General features: G+C 32.5%; 1 protein-coding gene across 2 annotated transcripts in view; it reads left to right on the forward strand.

The window, feature by feature from the left end:
* Positions 1-13160, forward strand: part of SPoCk (secretory pathway calcium atpase) — a 57579-nt gene that overhangs the window by 19140 nt on the left and 25279 nt on the right. For both annotated transcript variants that reach the window (XM_085959797.1, XM_085959798.1), the window contains exons 3-4: positions 11088-11244; positions 12087-12357. In XM_085959797.1, the coding sequence (XP_085815923.1) occupies positions 11088-11244; positions 12087-12357 (428 nt within the window). The remainder of the gene's footprint in view (positions 1-11087; positions 11245-12086; positions 12358-13160) is intronic.

Consider the following 13160-nt stretch of genomic DNA (forward strand, 5'->3'; position numbering starts at 1 on the left):
TAGCGAATCTTAACAGCCTACCTCCATCCTTCGCCACTGTAGGATAGTGGTCTATGTGCATGGGCGCGAAATCTGAGAAATGCAGGTTCGAATCCTGCTGGGTATCTTACTATTTTCAAACAAGAATTTTCTATTGGTTATAATATATTTTCTCAGAAGTGTTTTCAAAATTATGTATCTTCAAAACAAAATTCAATTTCAATAAAGAATGTTACATTCTCATGCTGTTAAAATTGTTTGATTTAAAATTATTAGTACTTTACTTAACGAGAGATCCTTACGCTTGGAATCAAGGTACGCACCATAAAAGTCAGTCGCCAATATCAACGAAATTTGTTAAACCTTCAGTCGCATAGTTATTCGTTCGTTTTATCATGATAACATATGGTGCTGGTAGCTAAATTGGTAGAGCACATTGGCCGGAACCCTAGGAATGTGGCTATATATTTTTTTTATTTCTTCACTTTGCTTATTGAGACAAGCGGGTTTATTCTATACACAAGGCGACTATTGACAGCTAAAGTGATAGTATTTATTACTATTGTTATTGTTAGTATTGAGGTATTATAATTGTTACAATAAGTTAGCCGTCTATATCGCTCTAAATTTTATCACAGCCAAGAGAGGTGCTGTTAAAATATAGCACTTATTGCAACAATTACAACCAACTTATTGTAATTGTTACAATAAGTGCTAATACTTTGATACGAACCTATCCTAGGTTAGCTGTCGTAGCGGCCGAAAGCAGCCTTGTGTATAGAATAGACCCGCAGAAGCGAAACGAAGGGTCGGAAGAATCAGACTGCGGTGGTAAGACTGCGTCGAAAGAAATAGTATCTCTAAGGCTTAGGCGGTGAAGGGAACTTACGGCAGACAGATGGTAGGGAAAGCTGCCAGGACCCACTTTGCTGATGCTGATGATGATGTATATTTCTATCGCTTATCTATACGTGTCAACGAATGGTTTTAGTCGGAACAATTTATTCATGCAGAACTTACCATTTTATTTATTCAATTCCGGTAATAGTATTTTCGTAGTAAAAATATCTAATCTGCTTGTTGAATGATAAGTTTTATGCGTTTCGTTTTAATAGTAGACTACGCTGACGCATTTATTAAAATTTATTTTGTTTGCTTTCCATTGAACAGAAGAAAATATCTAAAAGTTATAAACAAACTTCAAGAAGTGAACTGGGATCGCTGCACTGATTTCAAAGTTCAGAGTGGTAACCATCACACCATGGTTCCTACAAGAGGGGGCTGACAGGGCTCTAGCCTGGGGGCACAGGCTTACGGGGGGCCCGGCATGGCGGGTTGACCAGCCAAATGATATAAACACATTGGCGGCCTTAGGCCCGAAAAACTGGTAGGTCAATTTTGAATATATTATTTCAATTTGCCTTTTCGTTGTATACTTAAAAGACGTATTGCAAATTGACTTTTAATACATTATATAATAAGTGCTAGAAATTGTTATAGGTGGGTACCTACTTACCCTTCAAAAAATGTCCATTTTTCATAACGCCAACCCATCGTTAACCGAAATTGCACACAACGCGTTATAATTTTTTGTAAATTAAGTCCACTTTTCTTTCTTTACTTTTTGAAAAATCATCAATCACACGATTATAAAAATTGTCTATTTTTCCCACATATTTTTTTTCAATACTGAGCATTGCAAGAGCGGTCAGTCTATCTTGGCCCATCGTATTGCGTAGAAAGGTTTTTATTCTTTTGAGAGTGGAAAAACATCTTTCACTTTCAACTGTTGTCATTGGTATGACGCAAATAAATTGGAGAACTTTGATCGACTCGGAAAATGTTTCATTGAAATTATTGCTGAGTAAAAAATGTAGAAGAGAAACTGCACTATTAGCGCCATGCAAATCATCTCGTTGATAAAACACCAATAATTCATTTTTTAACTTGGTTATGTTTATTTCTTCTAACTGTTTTACCAAATTTACTTGACTTGTGGGAAAATTATTTTTAAAATCAGCGTAATTTTCTTTATTGAACAAATCGGATATAATGAGATGATCGTTGGATGTGAATCGTGCTTCTATTTCCACTATAATTGTATCACAGACTTCAATTGCTACTGCGTTGCTATTGTCATCTATCCGTCTCTTTTTATGGTCACCCGTTGCACAGCTGGAATTCGGATTAGTGCTAGCTTCATTTCTGATTTCGGAAATATATTTTTTAAAATTATCGATGTATGTTTTTATCTTAATAGCGTCTAAGTTTCTTTTTTGCATTTGTTTAAATAAAATTTGACAATGAGGCATTATTTTGTGAAAAAAAGTTAACCAATAAATAAAAGTGTTTTTTTCCAAATTATTTATTAAGTTTTGGGCTTGACTTAGGGTATTGGTGTCATTTTCTCTGTCCAGTATTGAATTTAAGCACTGTAAAATGTCTTCTCGGTACAAAAAAACTGTCTCCACACATTTAGCATTGAAGCACCATCTAGTTGGAGCTGCTTTCGGTAGACGCACTTTGACGAATTCATCTAATATTTTCGTTCTTTTTGGTGATCTCGAAAAAAAGACAGAAAATGATTGGACGGTGGCAAAAAAAACTTTCAGACCAGTGGTTATGGTGGATGCTTTTTGCATAACTAAATTAAATTGGTGAGCATAACAATGGATGTACTGTGCTAGTGGAAAAGTTTCGCGGACTCTCGTCTGAACTCCTCCAGTTTTTCCACTCATTATTGCCGCTCCGTCGTAGCTTTGCGCTATTAGCTGTCGAGGATGAATTTCCAAGATTCTCAGCTCTTTTAAAATTTCTTCTGTTAATCCTGTTGCCGTGCACACCTCTGGATTTACAAACTTCCAAAATCTTTCACATACTATATTGTCTTTTAAATATCTAACGAAAACCATTTGCGTTTTTGTAGAGCTGTCTGTCGTTTCGTCAACTTGAATAGCTACGTAATTAGATTTTTTTATGTCACATCTAATTTCTTCTTGAGTGACTTTTAATATTGAATCTAGCAATTCGTTTTGGATAGTCTTCGAAATTCCTTTGAATGAAGTTGACCTTTCTAAATGCTCCTTCATAACAATATCTATTTCCTGCATGAAATTTATTAATCCACGAAATATACCAGGATTATCAGACTCTTTAGACTCATCATGGCCTCGTAAGGCCAGCTCAAACGATCCGCAAAATTGAATACACTTTAAAATTTTTGTTAAAATTAAACGATTTTTATCTACAGTTTCATTGTGATCAGCAATCGATCTGCGGTATGCACTATCTAACTGAATTCGGATGTCTGTTGTTCCTAATAAAACAAAACTCATAGAATTATTTATGTGTGCTGTTGACTTGCTATGCTTTTTTATTTTTTCTTTAAGATGTTTTAGATCACCAACACCAAATTCTGTCCATTGCTTTTCATTTTTGCAATCAAAAATTAAACAATGAAAACAAAAAAATAAATTCCTTTCATTGCAACCACATATCCATTCACAAAAATGATAGCTTTTCTTGTTGAAATATCTGTTAACATCTTTGCTTTTCTCTTTTGTTGTTTGAATTATTTTCATATCCGGCATGTACCTGCCTAATATCTTCGCTTGTAGACGTTTATCATAGTTAAATGTCCCATTCTTTATTTCGTTTAAAATATAATCCACTGAATTAGACATTTTGTGTCAGTTCAAACAAATAAACCGTCGTGAATTCCACAAAACTTCACGAAAATGTATTAAATCACTAAAAACCAAACTTTGTGTGTAAATTCGTATAATAACTACACCAAAAACTATTTAAATACGTTTAAAACAACCAAAATACATTCGCCGAAACTTGTCAACTGTCAGAACAAAATACAGTAAGTATACTTACAATAATTTTCGGCGTGGCAGAAGCATGGGACTCAATTCAGTCGACTTTATCATTCTGTTTCGCAAAATTAGCTGAAAATATGTTTTGTTTCACACTCGGACAATGGGCGAAAGGCCTCTAATGCACGGATCTTTGGAACTCAAAGCGTCGAATATTGAATTTATCTTTCTCTGTCTAATGTATGAGAAATGAGAGAGAAAATTTTATAAAAATATTAATTTTGGGTCAAGAATTGAATTGTCCGGCAATTGGCGGGGAATTCTCGCCTATCGAGAATACAAAACAAAAACAAGCGTACGCCTTATAATTTCAAATCCACCGATTATTATTATATATGACATTGTAGATATTATTAATATTATTCTGTCGATTGTAAGGTATTTATTTTGGGAGGTCATTGACTAATTGACCTAATTAGGGAGCCGCGCATGTATAAACATATACCACAAAGTTTTTATAATTTTATAATTATTTTTAGTGTGTTTCCTGACTAATAAAAATTACTATTTATCCAATATGGCGAAGGGTCGCATTTTACTTGGTTATCACAAAAAGGGGTCGCGATCAATGCTTCATAATACGATGCCGAGTGCTAATAGCTCAATAATTCAAGTAGATTTGTTTAGAAATACAAGAAATCGCTAAATATACACGGAATACCCTTAAGTTTACCTGGCGGAACCCTGGAGTTCCACGGAATACCATTTTGAGAACACTAATGTGGGATATACACTACCCTTAACCTTAGCGATAGGTTGGGGGGTTCGCTAAACATCGCGGCCTGGGGGCCCTCTTTAGAATGTGGGGGCCATCCATCACACCATTGGTACCTTATCCATTAATATCTTATACTATTTTACATTTTCTAAATTATTAAGCCTGAAATGCGCACGCGTCGTCTGCTCAGTCTCAATTTCAAAAACATTGTTTTGTAGTCAAATGATGACAGTGAACAAAACATTCATCTTACGCACTGAAAAGATGTTTACCAATTAAAGAATAGTTATTTATTATGAATTTTTTCTTGGCGGCGGTAAAAACATGATGATGGAATTAAGTACCAACTTTATAGGAGGACTAATGCAATCTTTTTCTGTTATTTTACATGAGGCACGTTGCTAAATTATAGATGCCAGCATAAAGTTCCTAATAATTATTAATAGGAATATAGATATTTTTTCATACATCCATGAATGGGCTTTTATACTAGTATTCAATAATATGGGATACAAGTTGTTGATTGGAGTATGTAATATCAACGAATAAATTAAATATATAATTGCCACCAAATGATATTGATAAAAATTAGCGATGGCCGGAATAGAGTAATTATTGGCAGTGCATAAGACTGCGAATAGAAAAGTGTCAGGTTTGATCCCGACTGTTGCCGATCCATATTTTTCTGTTTTCTTATCAGTGATGACACTTTTCCATTACACATCAACAGAATTCACTCTACTACCAAATTTTCATGCGCACATAAAAAAGTTTTCAGAAAGAGATATTTAACTGTTATCTTTTTACAAGTGATTATTGATTTTATGTCGTCAAATAAAATTCAAGTGACCTATAAAGATAATTCAGAAGGCTGTTTTATTGTTGGCTAGAGATGGTGAACTTTTTTCCACGTGTGTATCAAATCTATTTTTATTGTAAATTTTACAAAAAGATCATGTAACCAAAATTTTCTAAATTTGGTGGATAATTGATGTCATTTGACTGACGTCAATTTATTTAATATGATTGGAGACTTTTAATACTACATGTACTTTGGTGCAATCTTTACTAAGACGGTGTCTTACTTTTGGTTTGATAAATTATAATTATTCATTGACGAAAATAGTTGTTCTCAATTATATGGTCATCCAAAGTTGTTCAAAATGTGATTGCTAATTTTTCCATTGAATTTAATATGTCGGGTTATGAGTTCTATTTATTTAAAAGTATATTATCCAATACTATTACATTTTTATTCAAATACTATTCGAATTGACGTGTATTCTGTTCGGACGCTGATTAAACAAGATGGTGAAGGAGATTTTAAATATTCAGTACCTAGATTTTAAATACAGTTGATTCCACTCAATTGGGACACATCAGGACTAGGGCATCTTGGCCCAATGAAACGGCTACCCCAATTAAGCGAATTCCATATAAAATTTAACAATGAATATTTTTTTTTCAAAAGAAATTGATTTATTTCCATGTCAGGAGAATAATAAATTCTAAAATGAAATAATAAGTAGCTACATAGAATTTAATTCGCAGTCTTCATTTTCATCATAACAAAATAGAATTAGGTATAGTGCGCTCTCCCAAGAACGTCTGACCATTGTGTTTTTATGTATGTATGTCTGTAGACCGGCTTCCACATTGTTTATGGTAGAATTGTATTCGGTTGTTCATGATTGCGTCCGTGTATAACAATATGAATTTGTTCTTCAGTTTCCTCATTGCATGATAATAGAGGCCGGTTTCATCAGCATTGTAATTAATGTCATCTGCACAAAAATTCTCTAAAAAGTAGGAATTTTTGTATTTTTCTGCTTTTCAACCGCATTTACAGTCCCAATTAAGCGATGTAAATTACTGTTAGTTCCTTATACCCTGTTTACACGTGGATGGATTTACTGCTGACAGTACGTATTTTCTCGGCCATAACAAGAAAATCCACATGTAAACACGTATTAAAGTTGCAAAATTGAAGCATGGATTAAAAATATTCAGCGGCTTCTGAATTTTCACGCGACAGTTGGAACTTGCATGACGTATGTACATGCACAGTAGAATAATAGTGACGAACCTACGCGGAGAGAACATTTTTCACAACCTACCAAATAGCACCATACAATGACAACAACGCGTCTCGCTACGCAATAAGAATAAGATGGCGAGACAGTCAGCACTATTACGTGTAAACAGTTTTTATCACGATGGTTTAATTTACACACTATCAATGCCAGTAAATACATGCACATGTACTAACAGTCGCTATTAGTTTGGTTTCCGTTTCTTGAGATCTGGCCCAATTAACCGGTCGCTCAATTAAGTGGACTCATTTGTATATCCATCGTTAATTTCTTTTCCATACAAAATTCAATATCATAACTTTGCTCACGTGTCACACAAAAATGGTTCACCATCCATTTTATATGCGGTAATTTACCAATGGATTTGTGACATGCCGCTTTGACGCAATAAAATTCAATTTGTGCCGCATTAAAGATCATATTGTCTGCCAATTTTATCACCACTTTAATATGTATGTAATTGGTCTCAATTAATTCAGTATCCTATCATTTATATTAAGCTTACTGAATACATTGTGTTTTTTATTTACAGTTGTTGTTTATTGGACATTTCTTCGATTAAAAATATGTTCAACATTTTTTTGTTATATTAGTGTTTGTTATCACCTGCAGCAGTCTTATTATTGAATTTATTGCTTTTACGATTAATTATAGCTTCACCCAAGTATATTATATAATTCGGAAACACATCTGCGCATCTATTCTATACACAAGGCTGCTATCGAGGGTAGTTTATCATATTTATTAATTTAATTATTGAGGTATTATAATTGTTAGAATGAATTAGCTGTCTAAAACTGTCAAAACTGTCTATCTCGCTCTAAAAGTTAACATGGCCAAAAGAGGGGCTGTTAAAACACCTTTTTATACCTACCGCCCACTTTTGTATCTCTGTTAAGGCCATTGGACCCGTTTTTTCCTGTCTTCTCAGAATCGTGGAAATGGCAAGGACGTTTAACACGAATTGACACATAATAAACACTTTATTTATTTAAAATCTAATAAATAATATTCAAATAACACTTTTTGTGTCATTAAAATTTTCTGATTCGCTTTACTTTTTAAAATAAATGACAAATAGTCGGTCCTGTTTTCGAAATTGGCCAAAACGACTGTCACGCCACAGTGAATTTTTGAACTTAATAATAGTTTTGCAGGTATATATTGTATGAAAGAAATGGGTAAAACAATACATTTCATTGATTAACTCACGTACTTTTTTTAATTTCAGAAAAATAAAGATTTTAAAGCCATTTTAGTTTGAGTATACATCAGCCAATTTTGAATGATTTTTTCTCACAAAATAATATATACTGCACAATAAAAATATTTTTTTATTATAATATAACATTTCCGTAATACTATAAATAATAATTAACAATGAAAAAATAAATAAAACCCTATAAATTCGGTACAATTAGTGACGCTATATTACCAAAACACGTCGTACGTTTTCATGTATTTATCCTATTTTCAGACAATTTAGATATATAATTATTTTGCAAAATTAACAAAAAGAGACCATTTGATCGATTAATCCATATAGTTTTTCTAATTTCTCATTTCTAACCTTAGTAGGCTTCTAAATTTCAACGGGTGAGGACGTCTTTTTTTTCCAAATTTTTATCCGTCGCGAACAGTATTTTAACTCATAGAAAAATGACCTTTACTCGCATTGCAGTAACAATCAAATTGGCAAGACCACATGACGTAGACCAGGTGTTATAATTTGTGTTGACAAATCAAACATCATAAAATACCAGTGAATGTCAAACTGAGAAAAATGTAGTTATATTATATTATTTATTATCTTGTAATACAAATGGTTGCAGCATGTGAGATATTGTAAGATAATTGAATCTTATAACCACGGTGTCTACAAAGAAGTCCTAAAGGTATTCGTTCGGTGCAACATTTATAAAAAAAAATATTTTGGACTTGAGCAGTTTAGATAAAATATAGGTGGACTTTAATTATTTTGATAAATACCTACTTGGTTGGGCTTTAAACGATTTGAAAAACTTTGCATGTACTTAATACAGTTTTTATGTACCTGGGTCGCCATGTTTTGTTATTTTCAAAGGGACGTATCCAGGAGTATGTTTATTGGCATTATCAATAGAAACAAAATAATATTATTTTTCAAGGTCTATTTATTATCGATCTTAAGTGGTTTATGTCACAAATAGTAAATTTGTAGAAAATTTAAAGTAAAATACGTTTTCGAATGCTGTCATAGTAATGGCCACTGAAACATGTGTCATAATTTTCCTAATCGTCAAAATAATAATAAAATAAGTGTTTTGGGGCAGAAAATCACGTATATGTTTTATGATGTATGTATTTTTCAGATGGTTTGTGGTAAAATCTTTTTTTTTCATACTGCCACAATTCAACTATTCATAATTAATTGTTTGTTAAATTTTTCATTGTGCACTTTGACTTAATAGGTAGGTGTTAAAGTTTTTACCTTACTTTATTGTATTAATTTATTGTTAAGTGAGAATTAGCTGCTTTCGTTGTCAGTGTGTATTTGATGAGTGCGCATAGTGCCTGACGATGTCGAAAGGCGAAACCAGGATCGCATAAAACGACTCAAATGAAATAGTACAAAACTTAAATCCATTAGAATTTAATATATTTAATGCCGAGTTGAATTGAATGGAATCACCTTAGGCATTTATTAGTAATTATTTAACACAAGTAAAAAATATATTGAGGTAAGAACCTAGTTCATTGAATAATAAAAACAATATTACTCTTTACATCACAACTGACAAGATTTATATGAATTGTATATTGCCTGAACTCATTGATCCTAGACTAACACGGTCGATGGATATAAGAAACCCTCAATATCATAATTATATTAGATGCTATCAATAGAAAAGAAAAAAAAATAAAAAATAATAAAAAATAATAATTTATAATAGTTATTCTAATACATTACATACCGTTAAGCCTGTACACTAATTAAAGAACCAATTATTAATTTTCTATACACACTAATGTTCCGAAATCCTCCGCGGTGACCAAAACGTACTGCCGTCAAATACACGTTATTATAATAATGGTTTCTTAAATCTTGATTGTTGCGTAATAAATTTAAAAAAAATTGTAAAAAGTTGTAAATATTCATTGAATTGCTTTCTTTTATGAGTCATGTTTTTATAATTCAATAAAAACGCAATAATAACAGAAATCTTTTATGCATCTTGTGAATGTTTTAAACTTATAATTTGTAATGTGAGCTCATGAAAAAATGAATAACTTTTGTATTCATACACACCGATATATATAAATAATATACCAATTTGAAACACCTCAGAAACATACATAAGTATTAGATTTTTTTTTGAAAAATATTTGAATTTGAACCCACAATATGATAGGTTCAAGAAAAGGTGTCACTTCACAAATTCAGCATATCAATAATATGAGGTTCTTATTTGGAGGTCTACTATTTTTATTCTTATAATTTATTCTACCTACCACAAAAATGTTTATAAAATTTGTTAGGAAAAAAAATATTATTAATTCAACACTTTTAAAACCTCTGATTTCGTATCTACTCCCAGAGACGCTGTTTGTTTTTTTATGCGCGCTCGTATTGCTATTTTGTTGTGGCTCTTACGAATGAACCCATAGGCCTTAATAGTACAATTTTCTAACCGCCCACCGGTTCCACAGTAATGGTGATTTATAAAGTAGGAAAGTAACTTTACTTTATAAAATTTATAAAGCAGAGTTACCCCTACCGCCCACCATGAAAGCAATTAACAGCCTCAATACATAAATATGATAAACTACCGCCTTGTGTATAGAATAGACCCACAGAAACACACTGATTAGAAAAAATCTTGAAAAAAACATATAGGCGGCCCTCGAGTTTCGTACATAATAATTGGTTCCTGAAAGTTTAGTTCACTATTTATTTTGGTTTGCACTATTTATGTTGAATCTTAACAGCTTACCTCCACCCCTCGCCACTGAAATCCATGCACATTTAAACTGGGTTTTATGATGAGGGATTATGTTGGTATCGATTTGAATGTGCTCAACATCTATAACTTATTGTATTATTAATAGTTTTCTTTCAATTGGCTGACAAATACTGCTAGGTTTTTCGAATTACGCTTACAGATTATAAATTTTTAAGATAGGGTCTATCTACCTAGTTTACTCGGTGTGCTTCCATGTACTTATATTTTTATTATTTTTACTCATATTAACTTGTATTTTTATTTCAATTTTGTTAACGCTTATTTTTTATGTCATGTCTTGAACGCTATGAATTTATAATTTGTTAATTATGTAAAATAGATAATTTGAATTATGTAACTACATAAACAATTACGTACTACAAGTATATTATGTTTAACTATATTCAATCCATATTTGTTTTGTTGTCCACAGGTTCCGCATTTGTCAGCATCTGCATGAAACAGTTTGATGACGCGGTTAGCATCACCGTGGCCATAATCATCGTGGTGACCGTGGCCTTTGTGCAGGAGTACAGATCTGAAAAATCACTTGAAGAACTTACGAAGCTCGTACCGCCGTCATGCCATTGGTAATTATTACTATACAACACTTGAAATAATTCAGTCGAACACAGTTATAGCCCTCCTAATTGGCATCACCAATGACACTTTAGTTCTGCGAGTTTTCATTTACATCACACATAAATTGGAAAAATACTTTGTTAAATAAATGTCTCCTTTTAATTTTTAAACTATGGTATATGAGTATATCCATGAGAACGTCAGTTGGATAAAGTTACGGATAATATCCATGCAGCATCAAGTCTCTATAGCACCAAGATGGAAAAAATTACTCGTTATTCTGTATTTCTAATTTCATTAGGTACATACCTATTTTCAACAGTCTTTCCCTTGCATTTCGGTAGTTTTTATTTTAAGTTTATTTGTAAGTGTTTTAGGTACAAGCCGGTTTACAGGAAGCCAGGTGGGAACCGCACCAATTTTCCTGGCCGATTTAGTCAAAATTCATGAATTCATAAATTTAAGAATGAAAACCTAACCTAACCTAAAAAAATCTAGTATATTGGCTATTTTCAAAATATGTATGCTGCTGGCTTTATGTAAACCGACAAAACCCGTGTTTTATTTAGACATGAATTTTATCTCAGTACTATACGACCCACGTTGGACAGTCTTCAATATACAACCATATATTTCCAATACAACATTTATTTCAGTGAAGTGTGATACTGCGAACTGCATACATTATTAACATAATTAAAACAGTGTGTATTATTGGTATATTTCTAATTAATAATTAATGTGGCTGCCTAATATTTCCCCATATTTCAAGTATGTTAAATTTTAGTACATACATCGCAAAATTGTGAAAACCTTGAATCTTTGTGACGTAATTTATAATTTTCAACAGCCTCCGAGATGGCAAATTGGAAACGTTTCTGGCGCGAGATCTTGTGCCTGGAGACATAGTCTTTCTGAACATCGGCGACCGAGTTCCAGCTGACATACGGTTGATCGAGGCCAACGACCTATCAGTGGACGAGTCCTCCTTCACGGGGGAGACGGAGCCGGCCCAGAAAGTTACGGGACCGATGCTCCGATCGCCCAACAACGGCGGACACTCCAGTGGGAAGAGGAATATTGCGTTCATGGGCACGCTGGTCAGATGCGGAAATGGAAAGGTTTGTATTACTATATATTATTTGCTTACTATATATTATTTTCTGTGAAACTAGACCACATGAATAATTATTGTATATAGTGTTTTACCATAAGGCCTTAGGATCACTTAAAAAAGACACAATGATTACTAGAATTGATTTAACTCATTTATTATTCATTTAATTCAAATAAATCCCTAAAATATTTATAGGTATTGAATTATTATAATATTATTTATCTGTATTTTAAGTTAATTTTGTATATCAGTGGATGTCAAATGTCAAATGTAGATATATGTGTTTTTTTAACCTTTTTCTATACAAAATGACAAAGGTAAAAAGTCTATGATAGAAGTAAATGATAAAATAAAGATATACTAAAACCGGAGCTAAATATAATACTTTTCAAGGTATTTAGTAGATGAGGGTTCATATATTTTTTACTCACTCTCAAACACCTCATACCTACCTAACTGATCATTATTTTGACAAATTTAAATAAAAATAGATTTTATAAATCAAATGATTTTAAAAAAATATATCGGACTATATAACGAACACCATAAAATGATAGCTACATCTATTATTAAGTAATTTCAACTTTAAAAAAATCAAAATATGATTAAAACTATTTGATTTTCACCGTGTCCTGCATCCTGTAATAGTGGTGCCAAATTGGTGCCGATTGTCTCCAATGGGTTAAACTGACAACAGATACTAAGACATCAGGACTTACTCTCGTAAAAAATAGGTTGCTCGTCCTTCGTGTGGGGGGTTGTATTATTTCGTATTGTTCTCGGACTGTGAGGATGGTTGGAAATTAC

Source organism: Rhyacophila brunnea, unplaced genomic scaffold, assembly GCF_057557595.1.
Source record: "Rhyacophila brunnea isolate RB1 unplaced genomic scaffold, BYU_Rbru_1.0 scaffold_9, whole genome shotgun sequence".
Taxonomy (NCBI): domain Eukaryota; kingdom Metazoa; phylum Arthropoda; class Insecta; order Trichoptera; family Rhyacophilidae; genus Rhyacophila; species Rhyacophila brunnea.